This window comes from Centruroides sculpturatus, unplaced genomic scaffold (genome assembly GCF_000671375.1).
Source record: "Centruroides sculpturatus isolate CEXI.00-Female unplaced genomic scaffold, Cexi_2.0 scaffold60, whole genome shotgun sequence".
NCBI classification, from domain to species: domain Eukaryota; kingdom Metazoa; phylum Arthropoda; class Arachnida; order Scorpiones; family Buthidae; genus Centruroides; species Centruroides sculpturatus.
In genome coordinates, this window is record NW_019384349.1 from 1,063,966 (window position 1) to 1,090,919 (window position 26,954).

At 32.0% G+C, this 26,954-nt stretch overlaps 1 protein-coding gene and 1 pseudogene across 1 annotated transcript; both read left to right on the top strand.

Annotated features, from left to right (window-relative positions):
• The first annotated feature begins 8 nt into the window (after positions 1-8).
• On the top strand, positions 9-4,775 carry LOC111637246 (annotated as a pseudogene).
• A 3,046-nt stretch (positions 4,776-7,821) lies between these two features.
• LOC111637038 (Down syndrome critical region protein 3-like) lies at positions 7,822-25,794 on the top strand. The gene is made up of 6 exons (XM_023382452.1): positions 7,822-8,001; positions 14,377-14,526; positions 24,517-24,597; positions 24,662-24,758; positions 24,914-25,039; positions 25,649-25,794. The coding sequence occupies exons 1-6, from the start codon at positions 7,876-7,878 to the stop codon at positions 25,729-25,731; spliced, it is 663 nt and encodes a 220-aa protein (XP_023238220.1). The 5' UTR covers positions 7,822-7,875; the 3' UTR covers positions 25,732-25,794.
• Positions 25,795-26,954: the final 1,160 nt, after the last annotated feature.

Sequence of the window (26,954 nt, forward strand, 5' to 3'; positions counted from 1 at the left end):
TGTTTTGATTTCAAGTGTGTTCTATTTAAATTGCGCATTGTAAAATGGATAACTTTATTCAAATAAATAGAAAACGTGTTGAAGACTCAGGAAAGAGTACAAAGGAAACTGTAGAAAAACGAAAAAAATACAGAAAATATGATGACCAATATTTAGATTTTGGATTTACTTACGTTAGCAAAGGAAATGTGGAACTACCCCAATGTGTTGTTTGTCATAAGGTGCTGGCAGCTGAAAGTATGCTTCCTAATAAATTGAAACGTCATTTAGAAACAGTTCACAGTAATTTACAAGGAAAACCGCGAGATTTTTTTGCAAGAAAATTGCGAGAACTGAAACATCAGTCGACATCCTTGTTTTCCAGAGCATCTATTCCCTCCAAAGCACTGCTCGCCTCTTATAAGGTCGCTCACCGTATTGCCAAATGCAAGAAACCACACACGATTGCTGAAGATCTTATTTTACCTGCAGCGATTGATATGGTATCAGTAATGATTGGAGAATCGGCGGCTAAAGAAATAAAAAATATTCCTCTTTCTAACAATACGATTAGTCGTCGCATTCATGACATAGCTGAAGACATTAATGAGCAAATTGTGGAAAAACTTTCTGGTTTATTTGCCATTCAACTGGATGAAGCGACAGACAGTAATAACGACGCTCAATTAATATGTTACGTGCGGTACATGGAAGGAGCAAATGTATGTGAGGATTTGTTATTTTGCAAAGAAATGACTGATACCGGGAAGGCTAGTGATTTGTTTGCGATCATAGATTCATACATGAAAGAAAATAACATTCAATGGGAGAACTGTGTTGGTGTGTGTACAGATGGAGCTCGCGCGATGTCAGGGCAATATGGAGGACTTCAAGCTCTCATTAAAACCAAGGCACCAAATGCAAAATGGACACATTGCGTCATACATAGGGAGGCCCTGGCTACAAAAAATATTTCACCTGAATTAAATCTTGTGATTGATATAATTATTAAAGTGGTAAACTTTATAAAAACAAGACCCGTGAAGGCAAGATTTTTCCGAAAGCTTTGTGAAGATTTGGGTGCCGAGCATACATCTTTACTTTATTACTGTAACTCTCGTTGGTTGTCGAGAGGTAACGTACTCTCACGTGTATACGAATTAAAACATGAGTTGTACACGTATTTATTGATAGAATCGCATCGTGACGCAGAAAAGTTTAAAGATACTGACTTCTTAATAAAACTGGCGTATCTTTGCGACATATTTGAGAAATTAAATGTCCTTAATAAATCGCTGCAGGGAAACGAAACGCATATACTGCAACTGGCTGATAAAATTGCAGCGTTTAAAAAAAAGTTGCTGTTGTGGAAAAGAAAAATAGAAGAGGAGCATGGAAATACTGACTGTTTTCCTGTTTTAAATGGCTTTCTGCAGGAAAAATCTATTCAAAATCTGGAGCCAAGTTTGCAATTGATATTTATCCAACACTTATCAACACTAAGCACCCATTTTGATACATATTTTCCAAAGAATGTAAATCAATACGACTGGATTAGAGACCCATTCCAGTCGATCCCAACCCCATCTACACTTTCAACATTCGAGGAAGAAAAGCTATTAGAACTATTTTGTGATACGAGCCTAAAACTATGATTTGATAAAGACAAACTATTTCAATTTTGGAGCAATGTATCCCAAGAATATCCTGCTATCAGTACTACAGCTTTGAAGGTTCTTTTACCGTTTACTACATCGTACTTGTGTGAACTGGCTTTTCTGCAGTTGCAGTAATCAAGTCGAAATACAGGTCACAGATAAATTTAGAAAAAGAAATGAGAGTAGCGATTTCAAAACTTTGCCCCGATTTGAGAAGTTATGCTCAGAAAAGCAAGCTCATCCTTCTCATTAATTGTACTATTATATTTTCTAATAAATAATAATTATTAAGATTTTATATTCTTTGGAGTTTTCATTGAATAATGAAGTAATTTTAATGTCTGCTGGAGCTACACGCAGGTATCTTTTTTTAGAAGGGCGTCGCATAAAAGTTACAGCCAGTAAAGGGAGTCACAGTATAAAAAAGATTGGGAACCCCTGTATTATACTATATCAGTGGTTCCCAAACTTTTTTATTCTTGCACCCTTGCTAAATCCAAATTTTTCCAAGGTGTCCTATGTCAAAATCTAACAAGTACAATTTGCAAAATAGAGAAATAGCCAATATTTTTTAAAATTAATGAGTTAGGATGTTAAATAAAAAATAACTAAAAAACATATTTAAGATAACAAAAAAATGTGATTGAGCAAATTCAATTAATTATAATTAGTGGGATGGATGAGCCTGTTGTTTACTGCACATTTTCTCAAATCTTGGGATCAAACTACACACAGCCACCTTCATTTTCTTCTCCACATTGATTTTTGTGCAATGTTTAGTTTTTATCACAGCTACAAACTCAGCTTCTCACAAATAAGAAGTTGCAAATGGAATTGATTCTCTGAGCTTTACTACTTGGAAGGGATATTCATTTTTTTACTGATATTCAAAATTCAGTTAATTCCATGCTGCTAAATTTTATTTTCAATGTATTGTTGTAAGACAACTCAATAAGATTCTCTTCTTCTGCAGAAGTAAATTAAGATGGAGCACTGGCATCTTGATTCCATGCAAATTTATCGATATCATCATTTTGAAAATATTTCTGAAATTAGTTGATAAGCTATGATAACTGTTCTTCAAAACTAGATTTCATACTTTGAGATAAATCAACCCCATCATAGGTCAAAAACTGTTGCAACAAGGGGAAACATTCTTTTCCTCCATCTTCATTTATTTTACTTTTCCATAGTTATAACTTTTTTTTATAAAAGTTGAAATATATATTTGTGGTCTTCCTTTTTAAGAAAAATATAAATTTTCTGTCACAGTTCAAACATACGTTTGAACTGATGGTAATGCTTTTTACTTTCTCAAAGTGCTGTAGTAAAACAAAGAAGTGTGCTCAGATACTATATCCTCACATAATTGTTTGAAAAATCTTGCCTTTAATGGCAGAGTTTTTATAAAGTTTACTATATTTATTACATATTCTAAGGCCTGGTTCAATGTAGACTCGGAGTTTTTCATGTGAGTGCTTTCCTGTGAATAACGCAATGGGTCCACAGTGCATCAGGGTCTTTGCTTCAAAAAAGTGCTTGCAATCCTCCATAACACCTGGATGTAGAACAAGCACCATTAGTACAGATACCCAATGCATTTCCACCACTCCAAATTATTTTTGAATATAAAAATATTAAGGATCTTGAACAAGTCATGAGCCTTAGCACCAGCAGTGATACTTTTACAAAAAAGAAAGTCTTCTACAATGTTATTACTACCTATAAACTGTACATAGCAAATCAAGTGAGCATTATTATTATTATCTGTGTCCTCATCCGGCTGCAACCCAAATTCCTTCCCTTTTATTTTTTCAATTAACGGAAGACTGGAAATCCTCCACTATATGATGTATTCTGCGACTAATGGTGTTGTTGGACAAAGGCACTTTTAAAAGCTGCTTCCAAGCCGACTCACTGATCATAATGTTCACCATATCTACAGCAGCTGGTAGAATGAGTTTTTCTGCAATTGTATGAGGCTTTTTACATTTTGCAATTCTATATGCCACTTTTATTACTGAGTTAATGATTTGCACCAGGTCTAATAGATGTCACATTGTTTGAAAGTGGAAGTAAAATTATGAAAATTTCATAATATTTCGTGGCCTCTGTGAGGAAGCCGCGGCACCCTAGAGTGCCGTGGCAAACCACTGTACTATATGCAAGATGTGCGGTCAACTTTCTAATCATGGAAATCCAGACCATAAGTCAATAACTTCCTGCAGAAATTCAACAACAATCTGTATGGGCTAACACTAAAATTTGATAAAAGTAGCATGAGTGAAGCCTATTCCTGGATATACATATGGCAATTAGAAATGTGGTGGTTGAAATGTCTATATTCCACAAACCAATGTACAGCCCAATTTTCATTCCCATCACATCCTACGATCTGCCTTTGTATAAAATGGCAACATTTAGATTCTTAATGAGATAAGCATTTATGCATTGCTTGAGTAAGAATACCAACAAAGAACTTCAACATCTTGCAGACATAACCAGAGTACAATGGAACCTCTATATTCGTTGTCAATCTGTTTCTAAGGATCTAACGAATATGGAAAATGACGAATATAGAAACAATTTTTCTCATAATAAATAACTGATATTTAATTAATTATTCCCATCCTAAAAAAAGATACAAGAATAAAAATTTTGTTATTTGTAAAACTTAACCTTTATTGTACTAAAAAATACAGTATAGTGGTAGAAGGGAAAGAGTAAGGTTATTATTGTTTAGAAGACATACCATCAATTAAAACATTAGGTAATTACAATTATGATCTTGGCATATTAAATTCTTTGGCTAAGTTGGAAACACTAGAGAGGTTGTGGCTGAAATTTTCATCTCTAAATTGTGAATGTCAAATGTTGAGTGCCGCCATCTTGCAAGCCTAAAAGTTTGATAATGGTGTTCAGAATGTCGAGCTTTTGATAATGGTGTTCAGAACGTCGAGCTATGATTGAATTTACATAGCATGCATATCTCTTACAATTATTTTTCATATACAGTGGTGCCTCGTATAACGGACGCTGCAAACAACAGACTTTGTTTGGCTGTTACGTGACTTAAGCAACGGACTGGCTGCGAACAAGTGCTAATGATGTTTCCACTCTTTTGCCGTACCAATGACAATCTGCTATTTTTAGAATATATTAGTATTATTAGAATATATTATTAGTATATCTGAAGTACAGAGCTCCCGTTGGGATTTGGCTTGCTCTGTTGTTTATTATGTACATCACCTCAGTGCATGGTATTTACATTTATTCAAGTGTTGTGCAAATCATGGCTTCCAAAAAAGATGATAAGGTGATTTCAATTGAAACAAAGCAAGAAATCATCAGAAGGAGTAAAAGTTGACAAAGACTTCCTTATCAAATGGGGAGAGGTTCAGGAGTTTACCGACACTCATTATTCAGACACAGCTGAGGCCAACAGGATCAATGATCTCTACAGTGACACCCTTGCTCATCATTTCCGACAGATGTTGAAGAAGAGAGAGAAACAGACCACCTTGAACATGTTTTTCAAGAAGCCAGCTGCCAAAAAACAGAGGATGGAACAAGAGGAGTTGACTCTGCAAGCCCTGGTAGCCTCTTCTGAATCTGACTCTGATTAAAAAACAATAAAAAGAAACCTGCTGAAATGTGTAAAAAGTTTGTATCTGTATGAATGTGTGAAGAAAGTGTTCCTCCACCTCCTCCTCACAACATCTGACTACCCGGCATAATTGGTGACTGCTCCATTTTCATTTTTTTTTTTATGGTACAGTACAGTTATTTTATGCTGTGGAATGAATTATATGTTTTAACATGTATTTCTATGGGAAAATGCGTTTCATATAACAGACTTTTCACTTAACGGACATGCACCTGGAATGAATTAAGTACATTATATGAGGCACCAATGTATATGAATAATGTCAATTGATTTGCATAATCTTGTTATAATATTGATATATAATTAAAGAAACATAATTAATTTACAAACGTACATTGACATTTATACAAGAAAGGTACTTTTGTGTTTTTTTTTTTCCACCCTATGGGCACAAAGAGGTCCTTTTTACCCAGATTTGACCTTTGATTCTCCTTGAATAGTAGGCTGCCAATTAATTTCTATCTCCGTTCAATTTGCTAGTTTACACATAGTGCCATTTATTGACAAAAAATTTAAGAAAATGTAAAACATTCGATTTGCTGATTTACGTTAGCACCAATAGATGGCGTTACCTGTAAATGAGCAAATGAAATGTTTCAATTGAATGTAAATCAGCAATTACATTTTCTTAAATTTCTTACGCTATGCGTAAATTGCAAGAAAATATTCTAAAATACAGTTAATAATAAACAAAACTTCCATAAGTACGAATTTGTCTTATTTCACATCATTTCCTGGTAAGGTTGTCGACTGCATGGGATTGAAAGTGTTATCCTGTGAAAAGTCTATAAGAATTTAATTTTTCACATCTAACAACTTGAGTTTTTTCATTTCTAAATGGTACTTTCTGAATTCTAATAAGCTCCCTCTAGTAGCTGAGTGCATAAAACCACCAAACTCTGGTAGTTAGTTAGTCAGGGGTTCGGGCATGGCGAATGGGCTGGAGTTTTCCGGATTTTCTTCACGTTAGCAAGACCTAATTAGAGTCCTGCTTCTTATAAGTCTTCCTGGGATCTTCTAACCTTTGGCATATCGCTCACATGTTGCATTGCCCTAACCAAATAAACCAAACCAATTCTAATGAGCAGGTATTTATTGTGACATCGTCACAATGCCAGGTTGCAACTTTTAGTCACGATGATCTCAATTTAGGGGTGTCTTGCTCCTGTAAATCATACTTTTCCTGTTAGCAATAGAATTATGCTGGTTATCTATCTAACTCCATTCAGGGAAAAATTTTAAATTGATGTAACGTGACTTCCGTTCAAAACCAGAAGTTTCTATATTGTTAATCTGGGTCTCCTGCTCCTAAGCATATCTGGTCTTGCCTTTCATCTATCTAACGCCTTTCTCAAGATTAAAGACAGACAGACAGAAACAAACACAGATGGACAAGGGACATCAGTCAGAATTTATAGGTTTACAATGTTTTTCAAATTGCAGCCCAATAATTTTTCCATAAATGCAATATTTATGAGAACACACTTCCCACATAGTTTATACAATCTGTTTCCAAAATTTAAAAAATTTATTATCACATAAAAGCAATTATTCTAGCATTTTTACAAGATTGTGTGATTTGTTTAAATACAAAAAAAAAAGTCTTTTAGACATTAAGGTTAACAACTTTGATCACACACATGGCGACCACAACCCACCCAACACAGATCACTTTTCAATTATTAATTAATAGTCATTGACCATTCTCTCTTCTGGGAGGAGGTCAACAACTACTTTTGGTCAAATTACTTCTACTTCCTTCTGCAAAAAGTCTCCTTTCTATTGGACAAGTTGTATGGTGGCATTCAAATAGGAAAATTGTATAATACAAGGTTACCAGTCAAGCATAAAATATATTTTAAGTGGTTTTCAAGGGTGCCGAGTTTAAATATATAATCCGTTTTTTTGCAAAATTTGATTGGTTGGCAGATTACCATTTCATATTCAGCGGTTTCTTAGAGTTAACATTAGGGAAAAATACGATATCTTAAATTTTTTAAGATATATTTTCAATTGGTTTTTACTTGACCAATGAGATGTATCATTTCGTACCATCCAAGTATTGCATTGTACCATTGTATAAACATGACAATGGTAGGCTAAAATAACCAAACTCTTTATATAGTTTTCATTTTAATGTTACTTATATTATAGTGCTTAATTTATATAACTACAAAGATTATCTTATGTAAGAGTTCTTTATTTGTCTACTGTACACAATTTAAAACATTTTAAAAATGTGTTAGATTGGTCACTCGGTGTGGTAAACCTTTGTAAATATAAATGAAATACTATAATATAATATAAGGATTAAAAGTACAAAATAATCGAATAATCAACTTTTGTTGTTTTTTTTTATCCAGGTAATGCCGGGCTCATCTGTTAGTAGTTTAAGAATAAGCAATGAAGTATTTCAAAATAATAGAATTTGAACACTTTATTTTTTAATTATCTGACAATAAAATAAATGCTTTATACTTAAAATTGAATTATTGTGGATTATTTTAATATTTAAAATATTAAATAGATGATTTCATTTATTTTCAGCCAATTCAGTTGCTTCATTTCAATATGGAAATATCAAAGCCTGGAAAATTACCAGTTGGAAGAACAGAAATTCCATTTGAAATACCTCTCAAACCAAAGCCAAACAAAACTTTATATGAAACATATCATGGAGTATTTATTAGCATTCAGGTAATTTTCTAATGAAAGGTTTTTTAGTAATAGTTGTTACATGTAAACATATTTAAAAAAATGTTTTTTACTGTAATGCCAAACCAGATGATTTAACTGAAACAGTTCTACAGTAGAGCGTCGTTTATCCGAATCAATTGGGGACTGGGGTTGTTCGGATAACTGATTCTGTACGAAAAAATATATTAACCTATCCCGTGTTGAAATTTTTCTCCATTGCGTGTCGCTTCGTGTTGAATTTTCATCGATGTTAAGCTTAATGTAAACTTTTAAAAATAATAATCGTGGCTATTGTATCATTTAAAAGTTATTTCTTTATTTTTTACAAACAAAATATATATATTGAAAAATAAAAACAAAAAAAATTATACTTTAAAAGTTGATCTAGTATCAAAAACGTTCGATTCAGCATGACACACAGTCCTCAGAAAAACACCACACAAAAGTGTCAGTGCTGCCAGCTAAAACACACACATCAACAAAAAAAATATTAANAACGTAAAATATTTGAGTAGCCCAAGACATAGCCAAAGATTGCAGCGCCACAGCACTGGCGAAAATTTAAATTTGCCGACTGGAATTCTTTCGGATGATTGACTTTCAGATAATCGACACACTACTGTACTAATAAATCTATTATTGATGCTCCCAACTTGGACATGCATGTAAAATTAGCTGGAGAATCATGAGGGTGATGACTATTTATTATATATAAGTTAGTCTTTAACCTATTCAATAAACTAGTCACTCTGCTTATTGCTAACCAAATCATTTGATAATCGTGAATTCAAAATAATAATCCCATGAAAAATACTGTCCATTTTTGTGTCAGTCCTGGCATTTGAATCACCCAATAATAGATCATAATCAACAAAATAACTAGAAATTAAATCTTCTGAATCATCCAATATGTTATTAAAAACAGGTATATTCAGATAATATAAAATAATTAGATTTTGAAAATTGCTGAATTTCTTTTGATAAAAATTAGTCTTGTTTAAATATTGAGTTGCCTTCAGCAGGTCTACATTTCCTAAATTCCATTTATACAAAGATGATGATGGCCTTGTATCTTACTACTCAGATCATCCTGCTTAAACTAAAAAATTTTCTCCAATTTAATTTCAATCTTAGTCAAATTTTCATCAATTTCATTATGTAGATCAGTGGTTCTTAACCTTTTAGTGATGGGGGACCATTTATCAAAATTTTTGTCTTGTCATTGGACACGAGCTGTTTGGCAGTAATATAGGTTCTTATAAGGTTGTTCTATAAATTAAACACGTAGAAAATTATTCGGAACCAAGAGTATTATATTATTTGCGAAAGTGTTACATTAATTACATTATTTTAGTGCGATTTTTGTGACTGCATACTGTTTACCAACTGCTGAATTCTTGGTTCAGTGCTACTCAAAGGAAATGCATGTCGGCACTGGCATCCAACCGATTTCGATGTTTATTTTTAATTATCAAAAGCACTGAGAATCCTTGCTCGCATAAATATGTGGTTGAAAATAAAGTTAGGCACTGTAAAGCAATTTCTCGAATTTTAGGGAAAGCAATAGCTTTTTGGCTCCAAAAATCTTTAAGATTAATTCCTGTCTCGAATGTATCCTTGCAGTTACTATCATGTTGCATTTCAATTAACTCTTCTTGTATTTCATCCGTCACCTCAGAAATGTTGATTATGAAAGGATTGCAAATCAGTTTCCGAATACCTTTATCCTTGCAGTCAGGAAAATAGCGATAGAATTCATTTTTCAAGCTTTGCAAATGGAATGTAATGTTCTTTTGTATTTGTCCTTTAATCTCAGCATACTGTCAATCAATAATTGGGTTCAATGTATCAAACGCAGAAAAATTCTCTCTTTCGACTTTGGTGATCCATAGGTCGATTTTAGCGATAAACGCACTGATTTTATCTTCAAATGCAAATTTATTGCTAGTGACTTCCAGTTTCATATTTTCTGACCGCGCACCATACCCCAGCCCAGTCTGCTATTGGCTCTAACCTTGACGTACTGCGCATTGTCATCAACGTGTCGTCATTTATTTAATAATTTTGGGATAACTTTCGCGGACCACTTTGGATGCTTTCAGGGACCACCAGTGGTCCACGGACCACAGGTTAAGAACCACTGATGTAGATTAACAAAGCCAATTGATTGTAGCAGATACCTCACTTAAAGCATTAAGGACTGTGTCAAACCTTTCATCTAAATATGAAAGTATTTTTTAAGGAATTGACCTACAGTAGACACCCCCTATAACACGGGTTCATATAATGCAGATTTGTATATCGCGGTGAAAAAATTGCGACCGTATTCGTATAAAGATGCTAAAAGAGACTCGTAAGATGCGGTAAAACGTCATCGCCAACTCGTGTGGTGACAGGATTGGTTGAATCTGGACCAATAGTGGACAAGCAGCCGAACTACTTACACACTATGGAGTTTAGGCGGGTAAGTTGAGTTTACTATCGTCTGCACAGTATATAGGCCTAAATTGGGTACTGTAAGTCTAATACAGTACTGTAATGATATACATTTCTTGTGAAAAAACATTTCTTACTCAACGGTCATAAAAATTATTTCTATTAATGATGTCTCCAAAGTTCAACGAATTTTTCGCAGAAAAATAACTTATCAGAAAACACGGCCGCCGTTCGGTGCGCTGCTCCGCGGTGAAAACAAGCTTAAGCAATGGCATGGTCGAACGGTGCACACTCAGTAAGTAATTCTACAATTTTTTGTTTATAGCATAGTTTATACAGATTATTCCCAAAAAATTATACGTGTTTTGGAAATGTTGAGTGAAATTAGTCTAGAATCGATTAATTTTATGGAAGAAAACCTTTCAAACAGCCATAGTCAGTAAACTGCACACATGCCGGGCTGTGATTGGCTCATGTATTTGAAGATTCCTACAATGCAAAATTCTTATAAAGTGGAATGTATCTACCGTGTTATAGGGGGTCGACTGTATTTGATTCTAATCTAGCAGGAAAAAATTGTTCAATTTCTCAATTTTCAACATGGGTTCGCTAGAATGTCCTACTCTTTACATTAGGAAACTGAACTGTTGAATCAGGAGGAGTATGGTATAAGGGACAAGTTCTATGTTGAAATTTAACGTACAATGAATATAAATAACCACAGTTACAGTCATGGTTTTTCTTATAATACCACAGAATTGGTATTTTGTGATATTTTTTAAATATTAACATGGCAAACTCACAAGCCAAATGGTGTGATACGACGATGCATGCTGCCATAGGATGTGGTGCTTTGAGTCGTGTCAGCCATGATGGATAATGTGCTAAGAGATTACTACGTTTTTGAAGCTCTTTTGTATGCATAGTCTGTATTTAAATTTTAAAAAATTGTCAACTCAAATATACCATAATTTGTTTTAGATAGGGGCTATAGATGAAAATTGCTGATGTTAATAACCAATGTGATCAAAATTAAATGCTAGATTGTAAATTAGCATTCAAAATTTAACAAATCTGAAAATATGAATGCTACAAATAAAAAGAACAAAGCAAATAAAAGAATGAAATATTTTAAATGAACATATTACAGAATTGAACACTGTAAAGTACTTATATACATGAATATTGACAAACTAAAATAAAATGTTATTGGTTATAACATAGTAATGATTGTCAAGAATGTAACAAGCCATTTAGATTATGAGAGTTTTTTAATGTCGTCTTCTCTTACAAGGTCAGATTACACAACATTCTATTTGAATTCTATTGAATATTTTGGGGATTCACCCAAACCTTGGCTGAATATCATGACACAGTCTGAATTAGAAGACAGTTTAATTAGTTCATAAACTAGTGACACAATGTCTGAGTGAATGGCAATGAGTTGTATCTTTCCAGATTCTTACCATTCAGTGGAGCATCTGTTGTTTAATTCACATCTTTCAATATGTATGGCTTTGTTGTTTGTAACAGAGATCAATAAAATGTATTATGTATTGCTGTCAAAATTTGTGACTTACTAAATGTATAATTTTGTGTGTGTGTACACACACACACACACAATTGTAATGTTCCAAATATATAAGTTAAAATACACCTATAACTTTGTTTATTGTAATCAGATAGTTATTGTTTTCTTCATACAAATATTGAGAAGACAGCTTAAAAATACTTATCAGCCTCACATGTGCCTATTAGTGGGCAACTATTGGCAAGCACCAAATTCAACAGAGGATGCTCAAGATGGCTGCCGAAACAGGTAAGGAACCAACCATATGTTTGTTCAGTGCCTGAGCCGATTCAGTTTCCATCAGTGATGACTACTGCAATGACCAAATGGAGAACAAATCATTGAATTTATGTCGAATTCTAGACTATACGAGGGGTGTTCAAAAAGTATTGGATCTTTCTTTTTCCCGTGTAAACCAATGATGCACAGGAAGTTTCTTTTGGTGGAGTTGTGGAGGGGTCATCATGCACAGTCCTAAATTTTTTGCCGCCTGCAGGAAGTGTCAGTCGCTGGTAGTCGGCCTATGAGTGAGGACGTGTAGTGAGCTCTCATCAGATTCCACTACGTTGGAAAATGACTGAACAACGTGAGCAGTGATATTGCATCAAATTTTGCCAAAAGCTTGGTGATACCCAAGCGGAAACCATTCACAAGATTCAGCAAGCTTTCGGGGAGGATCCTCGAGGCAAAAAAAGTGCTGCAGGTCTGCAGCAATGTCAAGGTCATATTGACAGTTTTTTTAGACGCCCGTGGGGTGGTGTATCCTGAGTATGTGCCACAAGGCCAAACATCGCAAAGGAGTACTACCAGGAGGACCTTCATCGTCTTTGTGATGCTGTGCAATGCAAACGACCTGATCTATGGTCAACCAAAACTTGGCAGCTCCATCATGATAATGCATTCGCCCATTCTGTGCATCTGAATTGGACTTTTGTCGCCAAACACAACATTCCTGTGGTTCGTCATGCTCCGTAAGACTTTTGACTATTTCCCAAGCTGAAAATGCCGCTAAAAGGAACCTGATTTTAGTCAAGAGAAGACATCATGCGGAATGCGACAGACCGGCTGATGGCCATTCCAAAAGATGCGTTCCAGCAGTGTTTCCAGCAATGGCAGGAGCACTGGGAGAAGTGTATACATTACCAAGGAGACTACTTTGAAGGGGATTAGGGTTTTGTACCTCAAAATCAATAAATGTATTTTTGCCGACCAAAGATACGATACTTTTTGAACACCCCTCATATCAGCGACACGAAACGTTTTGTAGAAGGTGAAGCTGTTTTGGATGCTGGACACATCGTATTTTGTGGATTAAACTCTAATGATGTGTTCAGCATCCAAAACATCTTCACCTACAAGACAACGTTTCCTGTCACTGATATAGTCTAGAATTTGACATAAATTCAGTTATTTGTTCTCCATTTGGTCATTGCAGTAGTCATCACCAATGGGAACTGAATCGGCTCAGGCACTGAAGAAACACATGGTCGGTTCCTTACCTGTTTCGGTAGCCATCTTGAGCGCCCTCTGTCAGATTTGGCACTTGCCAATCATTAGTTATCTTAAGCAATGCTGTAATACTATTGGATATTACATATATGAGTGTTTTAATTAATATAGATGTAATGACAAAGACAATAGACAAACAACAAACAATGCCCAGATTACTATTAATAATAATTACTACAATTAATAAATCTTCAATTTTTTAACATATCCTTTTAATGCCAGTGCCAACTCCAACAAGGCTTGCCAAATACAAATTCTTATTTGTAGCAATGGATTCATTCAGATGAAAAATAATCAATCATTTGAAATATCTCAAATTCACTCTCTCTTTTTTGTTGTGTTTCAGTCTTTAAAAGAAAGAAAAATTCACACAAAATGTTTTTCTGCCTACAAGGAGTGATTTCTCTCTTGTTTGGAAACACTGCACTATACAGTTGACAGCTTTCTATCATCTCTTGTAAAAAAAAAAACAGTAGCTAATTAATTGGAGGGCTAGAACTTTAATTAATAGAAGGGCTTTGACAAACTGGGCTCAGATCTGACAGGATCCTATAAATTGAATTATTGATTCAAATGTAAATAAAATAAAACTTTAATTTCTAACAAACAATATGAACATAGTAACATTTACAACTACTCTAAGAGTATAATTATTAAAATAAAAAACACTGACTAATAATTTTATAAATTAACTTATTAATACATTACATTATTTTTAACTGTATTTAAAATAATACAAGATAATACAGTAATAATAGAATTTTAAAGCTTGAAAACTCTTCTATATATGCTTAATATATTTTATTATTATTATTATTATTATGGTTTTTTCTAATTATGTCGATTTTATATTTTTTCAGTACATGCTTCGTTGCGAAATGAAAAGATCAATTTTAAATAAGGATTTGTTGAAGACTATCGAATTTATTGTTGAATATAAGGTAAGTGAATCTAAGCGAAATATTGTGCAAAATTTAAATAGTAAAATATTTTGGTTTGTCATCATTTATAATCTATATTAATTTACGTGAATAATTTCTAGTAAATTACTAAATAATTAGAAATTTTATATTGAGTTTGTTATTGAAAGTTATTTATTGAATTTAAAATTCTGGAATAATTCAAACAAATATTTATAAACTTTTGAAAGTTGTTTTAATTGTCACAAGAACAAATATTCAAGGTGATAACTTATTTCGTTTCCATTTGAAATTTATCATCTCATTAAAGAAATCAGATGAATCAAGCAGGTATTTTGATTGAATTCAGTTATTAAATGAAATATATAATATATATATAATATTTATTAATTTATAATTATTATTTACATCACAAATCAGTACTGTTTAACTTACAAAACATCATTTCTGTCCTTTTATTCTGAAGAGTGTGTTGAATTATTTAACAAAAGTCTACTTTTGAATGTTAGTGAAATTGTCGACTTTTGATTATCCAGACACTTGAATAAAAAATTATGTAATATTCAGATATTCAAGCATGTGTACTCAAATTATCTCAAGTTTTGTAAGAAAAATATAAAATTTTGTGTATTTATATTAGTTTATTTTAGTATAGTAGTATTTATATTATATTATATCTGTTTTTACTTAAAATAGGCTATTGTTATACAAGATTACGTGAAAACATTTATTATAGTATTTTGAGTTTGTTTTGATTAGTTTAAATTACACAACTTAATTTTCTATTTAAAAGAAAAGGATGTTGAATTTAAATTAAAATAGGATTATCAGAAAGAAATTATTCATATTTTTATAACTATATAATTACTATACTTTTGATTTTAAGAAAAGATAAATGCGGAGTTAGGGAAATAAATTCATATGAACCTTTTGTCAAAAAATGGTTTGTATTATTTGTAGTTCATATCAATCATAAGTTTAAATTGATTTTATATAAATTTTACAATGTTTATTCAGATAAATATTGTAGATTGTGTTTACAATACAGGTAGTCACTGGCTTTCACAAGTAATGTGTATGAAAGTTAAACAATAAAGTTGCATGTTATAAACGATTTCCATTCCCAGAGAACTAAAATGAAAACTTAACTTTTCTATGTTAGATCTTTTTTATACAGTGACCATGCATAGAATGCTTTTTTAAAATATTAAAACTGTAATTTAAATAAAATAAACAATAAAACTTATTTTTCACAAATGGTTTTGCTGTTATCGAAACCAAAACTGGAAGCAAACACCGTCTCACAATAGTTAAAAATTTTGTTTATTGGCTCAAAATGTATGAAGTTGTGAAGTTTTTGGTGTATGAAAAGCCATTTAGGAGCTTAAGAGTGTGCAAGAGAGTGAATTGTCTAGAAGTTGAAGACCACCTGTGTTTGTAAATACATAAGTATCACCAATAATATAGAAATCAGTCTTATAAATTTGATGAATAAATAAATCTACAGTATATGTATATTATAGGAATAAGCATTGAAAAATGTCAAACAGATCCATTGTACTAGTCTAACATCACACTCCAGCAAACTGGAAGTTCTACTGTTGTACTAGTGTACTTTCTCTCTTCAAAGAATTAATTGAGGATTTCAAGTTCTTATGGCACATTTTGATTTAAAAGTTTGTCAGAACCTGCATATGTTTCGATAGTAGTAACATATTTATTAGAGGAGAAGGTGGTATTATGGAACCCCAATTACATTTTAGTGAATTGTAAACAAGGTATCATAACTACACCCACATTTTTTGAGCGAAAAGTACTGGTAACTAGTAAACTAAATGTTCCTAATTGGATTTTTCGCTAGTGTAACTGTAAGTATGGTTTTTGAAGGCTTTTGTACAAAAAGTCCGAAAGTAGGCTTAGAGAAAATCGGGTGGTAATATGGAACCTTACTGTATATTTTCAAAAAAATGCTTTAATGTAGCCAAAAACAAATAGGAAAGGACAAAAAATGTTAAATAATTACAAAATTATTTACTCCAATGTATTTTATCGCAAAAATGCTTTTATAATAGAAAAATATGACCTCCATCAACAATATATATTCCAGCAGCTCTTTTTCGATATTTTCAGACTTTCTACCTAGTGTCTTTTTCCCAAATTGCTCCGGACGAATGTCTGATTGCAAAGAGAGAGTTCGGAGGAGTTGAGTTCCATATTACTGTAAAAGCACCAAAGGGGTCCGTATTTCACGCATCGCCATCTCGAATTAACTTATGTCTGTCGAGACCAAAATTTAAAAAACGTGAACATCACACAGATTAATATGTACCCCTAAGTCTCTGGAACGGAATACATGCACCAGTGAACCTACAACTACACGATTTATATTTTAAAAATAATTAAATTCACTTAGCATTCAAAACTTGTGAATTTTGAAAAAAACAAATTTGCTGATTAAATACGGACAACCGTTTAACTGAAGTAAAACGGGTTTTCCCCTTGCTATGGATGTCTGCCTAGTTCAGTTCATCCACATTCCGCTACAGCTCGCCTTTATTATCAGTTCGAAATGGGGTGGTTCCATAATACCCGCAGTGTTCCATAACACCACCTTCTCCTCTAATTACTTTCATGTTTATAGTTGTTTGAGGTGAAAATTAATTCTATTCCAGATGATAATGGCAGGCACATCTGGTTTCATTACCTGTGTATTTTTAATTTTATCACACAATGGCTCCAGACTGCATAGTCAAACTAAAAATCAAACCAATCTTATAATATAATCAAGATGGGTTGATGATGATAATAAATGCAGAGTCCAAACGGTTAGGAGTTGAAAGTTGAAATTTGGTACAGTTAGGGTACACCATGGGAATGCACACTAAGAAGGGATTTTTGGAAATTCCCTCCGTGGGGAGAGGGTGAGGATTAAGAATTACCCTGAAGAACTCTGCTTCTACCGTACTATTTTAGATTGATTTCCCACAAAAACACAAAAAAAGAAACATATTTTTAAACCATCCAAAAATTCTCTAATTAGCCTTGGAAGAGGAGGGAGCTAATTCTTTCATACGGTGAAAACAGGTAAAATTGGCTATGTAAGATAACCTTTGTAGTTATATAAACCAAATTTCCAGCCATTTCCTTTTTTAATAACTTATCATAATCCTTCTCAGTACTAGTTTCTTTTCGTTTCATGAAGTTTTCTTTCTCATGCTTTAGTTGGATGTGAAATTCGGGGAATCCGGCGTGAATGTTTTTTGGTGCAATAAAGTGTTATCTATCTATCTATCCAGAAATTTATGGGTTTTTTAAAGAAATAAAACATTTTTTTTAAATACTTAAGAAACTTTTATTATTTAGACTGGTCACTATAAATCAGTAAAACTTCTTACACATTTAGGTAGTAAACTTAACTTTGGTTTGGTTTAACACTTGAGATAGAGATAATTAACTTTAAATGTTTAGTTAGATTATAATTATAATATATTAATATAAATTAATTAGTAGAATTACCTTTGCTGTTATTTAACTTAAAGATTACATTAACCGTCCTTACATTATTATAATATAATCAGTGGCTAAGTGGTTATCAGTCTTGCCAGTTTTCTTATATAAGCTCTACATATCAGTCTGTAGTTATAAGTAATTTACTTATTAGTGTTAGTAAAGTAGTGAGTAAGTAATTAGTAGTAGTCTAGTACTGTAGTTAGTTATTATTATCACAATCATGAATCACATACATTCATATCATATATCTTAAGATACTGATACTCATTAATTTAATTAACTAGGTAGTCTTAGTTTCTCACTAATTTTAACAATAAAATTGCCTAGCCTAGCCCACTAACCACTTATAGAATAAAAGTTAAAAACTCTTACTTAATAGAATTAGAGTAGAAGTTATAAAATATTAGTCTTGTCTTGAATAAGATATTTTAAAGGATTAAATAAAATTAAATCAATCACTTCTGTTATTTTTTGACTTTTCTGGAAGTAGAATCTTAAGAAACAAATGGTATTGATGGTGTTGTCTCCCATCCTGCTGCTGAGAAGGCCTTTTCTGCCTCTACGCTAGTTGGTTTCAGTGTCATCAAATAATGATAAATCAAAGATAATTTTTCGTTTTGATACCCTCACTTTCATAAACAGTCATTTCCTTTTTTAATAACTTATCATAATCCTTCTCAGTACTAGTTTCTTTTCGTTTCATGAAGTTTTCTTTCTCATGCTTTAGTTGGATCTCTAATTCTTGTTCCAATGTGAAATTCGGGGAATCTGGGTTATCTGGGTTATCTGAATCATTGTTTTCTACCTCTGTAATATCCTCTGTTGCTGCTGCTGTTGTTCCACTACATATGTATTTACACGATTCAGCATATTTTTCAATTTTTTGGTCATACTTCTTCAGGTTCTGTATGTAAATCAGCATCCCTGTGACCTCAGTAAGACGCCATTCTCTGATTCTTTTGTGGAGTGCCTCAGAAAGGTTGGCACTCAAGATTGTGTCCTGTCTTTTTAGTTTGTCTAAGACAAATTTCGGGGTTGCGTCAGCAGTTATCAAATTCGACTCTTCTGCAGAAAGCTTCTATGGCCAGTTTAAACTGCGATCGTTCTGTCACGTGATTCATTGACGTCGCAACCGACCGTAAATTAGAATTATGTACCAGGACTAGGATAGGAGTTACTTATTTAACACGAAGACACTTTATTTAGTGAGAGCGGAAAGTCAACTGGCAATTAGATTAGCAGAGGTAAAAGGGCGGGTGGTGCAGTGTAGAGAGGGAGTGTAGCATGTGCCGCACTGAACGGCAACATTGCTCTCGCTGCTGAGCGATAGCACACGTAGCAAAGTGGCAAGGCTGACAACGTAGACTTTTGTGCCATTATTTAGAAAGTTAATTGAATATTTGCAGATCTATCTGGATTGCTGGATGAGGGATCCAGCAATTGCAATCCCTAAATACAATAGAAGGGTTAGAAGTATGAAATTAGGTAATCTTAATGTTTGTTCTTATTTTTTGCCTGGGCAACGCTGGGCTTACCTATAAACTATTTCATTGCCTAAACTGACTAATCTTGTCAATTAGTTTGCTTCAAATTGTGTGTGTTTACTAATAATTTGTGTTGTGTGCTTTGTTTACTGTGTTGTATAAAAATATTTTAAAGTGTACTGTGATAGAAAATTGGCTTTTTAAAACAGATATGTTCATCAAAGTAACATCTGTATTGCTGTTGTTTTGGTAATAGTATCCAAATAAAAAATACAGTAAGTTACAATTTTAACTTTTTTTGCCAAGAAACTTGTGTGTGTGGTGCAATCTGCTACAAGATTTTGCTAAAAAGCTTTTCATATTATTAATTATTATAAAATGGCAAAAAGTTTAATTTTCATGGTACAGATGAGTTTTATAAAAGAAAAATTGTAAACATTAATAACAAGTAAAATTATTAAGTCTGATTCTATCAAAGATACGACACACAACCCCCCTCTATTTCTTCATCCCTTGACCTTTAACTGCCAAAATTTAATAGCATCAATGTCTCTAGTACACACACCTCCCTGTGAAATTTCAGAAATTTTTGACAAAAGTTGTGTATTAAGCTTCAAATTAGGTGGACAAAATTGTGTCCCCACATACAGAAGAAACCCGACCTTGTTTTTTTGTGCATTTCTCAACATTTCAAGATCAGAGTCCAAAAATGTAAAATCTTGGGGGTTGTGTTTTGACTGATTGATAAATCAGTCAAAAAATATATTTTATAAGTAAAATAAAAAACAAAAAACGTTTGGCACCATTAATGTTTCTTTCACTGTTTAAAAAATTTGATTTGAAATTATTGACTGTTCATTAAGTATTAATGAAGAATATTAACATTTGAGTTTTGGATACAATTTAATATGATTATATTGAAATATTTAATTGAAAAATTGCCAGTAATTTTGGAGTTCATTTCTCTGTTGGGGAAAAAACTGGTCTGTCTTTTGTGTGCTGGTAATATTCCTTGGCATTTTTCTATCCTAGAAGTTTATGTAAATTTGACTTTCTCCTTTGGTGCAAACTCGACAATATCCTTAACTTATTGTTTTAGGTTTTTCTGCATTGTAAAGTATATATTATTATATTATTTATTATTATTTATATAATATTAAAGTAATAATAAGCATATAAATATATATTAAAGTAATATTTATGAATAAGTGATGTCGTTGGGGATATCTCACATTAATATAAATTAATTAGTAGAATTACCTTTGCTGTTATTTAACTTAAAGATTACATTAACCGTCCTTACATTATTATAATATAATCAGTGGCTAAGTGGTTATCAGTCTTGCCAGTTTTCTTATATAAGCTCTACATATCAGTCTGTAGTTATAAGTAATTTACTTATTAGTGTTAGTAAAGTAGTGAGTAAGTAATTAGTAGTAGTCTAGTACTGTAGTTAGTTATTATTATCACAATCATGAATCACATACATTCATATCATATATCTTAAGATACTGATACTCATTAATTTAATTAACTAGGTAGTCTTAGTTTCTCACTAATTTTAACAATAAAATTGCCTAGCCTAGCCCACTAACCACTTATAGAATAAAAGTTAAAAACTCTTACTTAATAGAATTAGAGTAGAAGTTATAAAATATTAGTCTTGTCTTGAATAAGATATTTTAAAGGATTAAATAAAATTAAATCAATCACTTCTGTNAACTATTTAATGTAAAAACTATATATATATATCATTTTTGAAACTAACAGCAAGTGTTTGCAGATGCATTCTTATGCAACTATGAACTATACACACAAATGACTACTCTAAAGTCTAGTCATTTAAATGTGTATATTAGTTTGTTTGCTTTTATTTTTAAAATAAAAGCAAACAAATTGTAATTAAGATGGTGGTGAAATTTTATCTGGCAATTGTTTTAAAGTGTTGCAAAGTTTCAGAAAAATGTGATCATGTAGAATAGTTAGAAATTGTGCACATCAGTTTAAAAAAAATAACTTATCATCAAAAATTTTAAATTTATTATAATGATATTGATGATAAATTAGTAGTTATTAATAGCATTTTTAATGCTAATTATAATTTGAAGAAAAATTTAGAAAATACCATCTTTTGTGTGTTTTGTTCAATGCAATTCTTTTCTAACGTACTTGAAACATTCCAATACCCCAGGAATGTAGATGGGATGCTGACTTTTTGGGTAAAGAAGTGTAAGATACTCAGACAAATGCCATTTTTTTGCTTATTTTCTAAATCATTTATTATGTAAAAATATGATGTACATTGTCCATTCTGCTTTAATTTTAATAAGAAAATATTATGTGATAAGTATTTTTGAACAAAATAAGTAATTTTAAATATATTATTAATTATGGTAAATTTTTAAATGTATTCATAACTAAATACTCAGTACAAATAAGAACTAAATTAATGTGTCAGAAATTGAACATTTTGAATTTCATATTGTGTACAAATCTAAAAAATAAGGTAACATATTATTCCTTATTTTGTGGCAAAAATCAAAACACACAAGTCTGTTTTAGACAAAAAAACTGTATATTATTTCACAGACAAACCATTGTTCCTCATTACTGATCATTTGATAAATAGCTTTATTTTTGAGTCTCCCCGACTCCTCCTCTTCAACTGGCATTTACATAAAAAATACATTGAAGCCAATCATCATCTGTACCAACTGCCATTGTAATTGTTTTATTTGTTAAAATTAACTTTTATTGCCACTCACTTCAACGAACTAGAAACCACGCATTTGAAGACGTTTCAATCTGGTTTTAAAATCTTGCCTTAAAATCTGTAAAAAAAAAAAACACCTTGATTATACTTAAGTTAAAAATGAATTTAAGTCAAGAAACTTTCTGCATTTTGATCACCATATTCTTCAACTGTCAATTCCTCATTTTCATTTATTTTTTTCTCCATGTACTTTTATAATTTCAATATGTTCAAACACACTTCTTTTATATAGTATTTTCAAAGTATCCAGAGCTATCTTGCACCCATTTCTGTTACGATGCTCACTAACTGCTGATGTGCTCTGAAATCCTTACAGTACATGTGAAATACACAGAGTATTAAAGTTTGACTTCTTTCTTTGAGGGTTTAATAAATATTGAATACTGTTATCCCTGAACTAATTCTTTTCTAAATTCTCTTATTACCTTCTTATATTTTCAAAAATAATTAGGTATGTATGGACATGATATATATCAAGGGTATCCAACCTGCGGCCAATAAACACGTAAACAAAACCAACAAATTATTTACTTCTTTTTTTGAGTTTATGCTGTTGAAATAAATAAGTTTCACAATGTCATAAACCTTTATACATATTTTATTTTTGAGCGGAAAGGAAATATTTTAAAATACTTGAAAATGTATGAATGAGGAAGGAATATTAAATAAAGCTGGAGTTGTGACTGAAGGATTATAGACTCAAATTTGAGGAAAGGAGAGAAAGGCAAAAGATAAATAGTAGTGAGAAAGGTTAAATAGATCTTCTGTTATGCAAATATTGATCCTTAATTTTCCAACCTTCCTCACTTCTTTATCTTTTATCCTTTCTCTCCTTTCCTCGCATTTGGGTCTATAATCCTTTGAGTCCCAACTCCAGATTTATTTAGTATTCCTTCCAATGGATTTGGCTATCCTTTTTTTAGTTTGGCATAAAAAACATAATTTGGCATATTGGCTACTTTTTAGACTATATATTATTTATAAAGTGCATTTTTATTTGACTGTGTTTTTAAAATAAATTTTTGTTTGTCTCCTTTATAATAAATGAATTTATCAATTTCTAAGTAAAAATTAAAAGTGTCTGTAGAAGTAATTTTTTAAAATATCCTTTTTTGTGATTAAATTATAGTAATAAGTATTAAAACTTTGACATGTTAATCCAAAGTCATGGAGTTTTGGACCACAAGTATATTATATATACTTGTGGTCGAAAACTCCATGACTTCTTCCGATGTGGCCCAGAGAAACGAAAAGGTTGGACATCCCTGATATATATTGATACTCCTGTGGGCATCCTTCCAATGTTGGTAATCATTTTTGTAAAAAACTCTTTGAATATCCAGTCAAAATAAACATGAAAACCTCCTTTTTTTTCCTTAGAGATATTGGTAAAATTTGAAATAGAATTCTGTAGTACATGAAGAGAAAAGTTTTATTAAAATAAAAACTGCAGCCCAGCTTTGTGACATTAACACCAAGAAATCAAATAATTGCTCATTTTAATGTTTTGAGTTACTACAAGAATAATGTTTTTAAATATAATTTTTGAGAACTTTCTGACCAATCATGAAAACTTGATGCTTCAGTTTTATCACCTGGGTGCATGCAAGTTTCCTTTTTTTTTTTTTTTTTTGTTATTAATTGTAAAGGATTCCCCTACTTTTGCTGTTAAGGCTAAGCAATATAAAAACAAGATTGTCAGCTAAACTGTTGTGTTTTACAACAGTTAATCTGACACTATTTATTTCCCAAATAGGAGCCATAATTAATTATTATAATTGTAAGAAATTTTTTTATAAAACTAAGTATCAAAATAATGCATTCAGAAAAATGATCTACTCACACAATTTCTTATGTAAACATAGCAATTCTCTTTGTGATGGTAATAATAAAACTTTCTTTGAAATATAAATTATGTACAAGTCAATGCAGTAAAGATCCAATGACCCATACATTTCTAGACAGTCAATATTTATGTTCTTCAAAGCTGAGAATTGAACAACAAAATTACAACATGTCATTCCATTATTACTTTTCATTAGTTGGAATCTGCTGATACTTGTTTTCAACACACTCAGCCACTGATTTTAGGGAATAATGAAATTATCACAATAACTTATTTTAAAAGAAATGTGTGAAAGCTAATTATTAGAAACTATACACTCACAAGAAAGCTAGATTTCTACATGAGCAAGAATGGAGGATTTGAATAAAAGATACTAATATTGCCTTCTATACATTGTTTTATTTACCAGCAAACAATATCTAAAGTTGTATTATCCAAATAATTATTATTAATATACTTCATTGCAGAGAAGAAAAATTCCAAATTTCCTGATCGCGGGAAAGCTCGATTCTACTGTTTGCTCAATTACGCAGCCATTTAATGGAGAGGTACGCTTTAAGAAATTTATTGTTACAGAAATGGTTTTTATAAATCTACATTATATACGTCCAGATCTGCGTAGAAAAGTGTGACACTCAAATTCGATCCATCGAACTGCAGTTGGTCAGACTGGAGACTTGCGGTTGTGCTGAAGGATATTCCAGAGATGGTACGTTAGTCTCTCTTATATTTAACAACTTTTATTCTGATAATATGCACAAGATTTCATTTAAAGAAATGCCCAGATAAGTGTTATACACTTTGTGTTTTGTATATTACTAGTAAAAAATTATTAGTGTCTATATGGGATTATCTATTTTTCAGCAACGGAGATTCAAAATATTCAGATAGGAGAAGGCGACATCTGCAGGGGCATTGCCATTCCTATTTACATGGTGTTTCCGAGATTATTTACTTGTCCAACTCTAATCACAAACAATTTCAAAATAGGTATAGAAATTTTCATTTAAATAGCACATGTTGGATGTTTTGCTAATACTACTTGTTTTGAGTAATGTTTGGAGAACATTGCAAAAAGAAGTTTGACCTCAAAACTAACAAATCAATTTAAGAACCATTCATACTGTTCATTCAGAACAGCATAAAGGCTCTTAAATTATTACTAAGTGCTCATTATCTAGTTGGTTTTAATACTTCCTTTCTTTGGTCCTGATAATCCCAAATTTATCACACAACAATTTGGAGTGTGTGTGTGTGTGTATATTTTTTCTTGGTTTATATCACTTATAAAAGACGCTCCCAGTATGGTTTCCATCTGAGTTGCAGATTTCAAAGAGTTTGGGGAAACAAGTGATGGAAAGTTCTTACAGGCATCACAAAAAAAGAATAGTAGTTGCACATTTCTGTATTATTATTCTATTGGTAATGGATGCTGACAAACAAAAGATGTTTTACTGAAATGAAACATCAGATACAACAGTAAGAAGAGAAACTACATGCATCCATTAATTCAAAAGTTTCTCTGTACAGAATTGAAACAAGAAGTATTTGCAAACATAGTCTAATGTCAAAATTGGTAAATGCTTTTGTCTTGTCTAGAGTTTGAAGTGAACATTGTCGTGGTATTCGAAGACGACAGACTGATCACGGAAAATTTTCCAATAAGGCTGACGAGGTTCTGATTGTGTTGTTGTTCTTTCAAAAATCATTGTATAAAAAAATCAATAAAAATATTTCATACTTAAGTTGTTTACACTTTTCATAATAGAATCAAAACCAATTGCAACTATATATTTAGATGTATGCGATCCTCCTCGACAGCTCGCTATATCCATCAACCAGAAACTAAGCTGGGTGCTTACTGCACCACAACAAACAGTGGGAGATACTTGAAAGGTAGACATAATGAAGGGTTACATGAGTTTGTAATCTCTAGAAGGCTATGGTACTTCTGTGTACATTAATCCTGAGAAATTGATATCAGTATCAGTTGCTGTTAGATCCAAAGTCCTGAAACAAATCATAAAAGGAATTTTGGTATAATCAAAATCATAGTATCACATTACTAAAAAATCCTGTAGAGTAGTTATTAAATCCAATTTTCTTTTAATGATGATCAGTTTTATGCAAGTTTTAATTATACAATGTTTAAACCAGAATGACATAGTACAGGTTTTTCAAATAGGTTTTACTGTATTTATAAATTCAACCCCCAAACTTAATAGCTGCATCATTGTGAAATGATTCTGTCTTCAAAATACACTTCTCTTTGATTGTGAAAATGTAAATAAAAGAATGACCAAGGGTCTGGTTAGGTCACATGTATGTGAGGCAGGAGATTCAGGGAAGTCTTTTGTTTGGGATCAGTCAGTCAAGCAGGACATGATCAGATCCAGACCGAATTAGGATTGTTACTGTTCGTATCTCTGATTCTGTGTCCGTTGCCATATCCTTAAGTCACTCGTAAAATCATTACTCGCAGAACAGAAGACACTGAAGAGCAAGTGTCTTGTCATAAACAGGAAGCTTTATTCGAACTTATCAAAGACAATCACTCCACTGTACACATGCCTTTGTCATCAACATCTGCAGGAACATTGCCTCAGTTGCCAGAATTTCAACCTGATGAAGATGATGGCTCAAAATTCTACAAACAGGTAAGTCATTTTGAGTTTGCCTTGGACTATGGTGGCCTAAGATAGCCAACAAGAAGGTTGTTTGTTATGACTAAACTGGCATACAATACTTGAGTGCATTATGGACTTTGACTATAAGGAAACTACTTTAATTCTGTCAACATTTTAGCATGAAATTCTTTATATTTGCCATTGCATGATTTGACTGTTTGTGAATTGCAATTGACATTAGTGAAGACTTCTGCCATTTCACAAATTGAGTTAGAGTG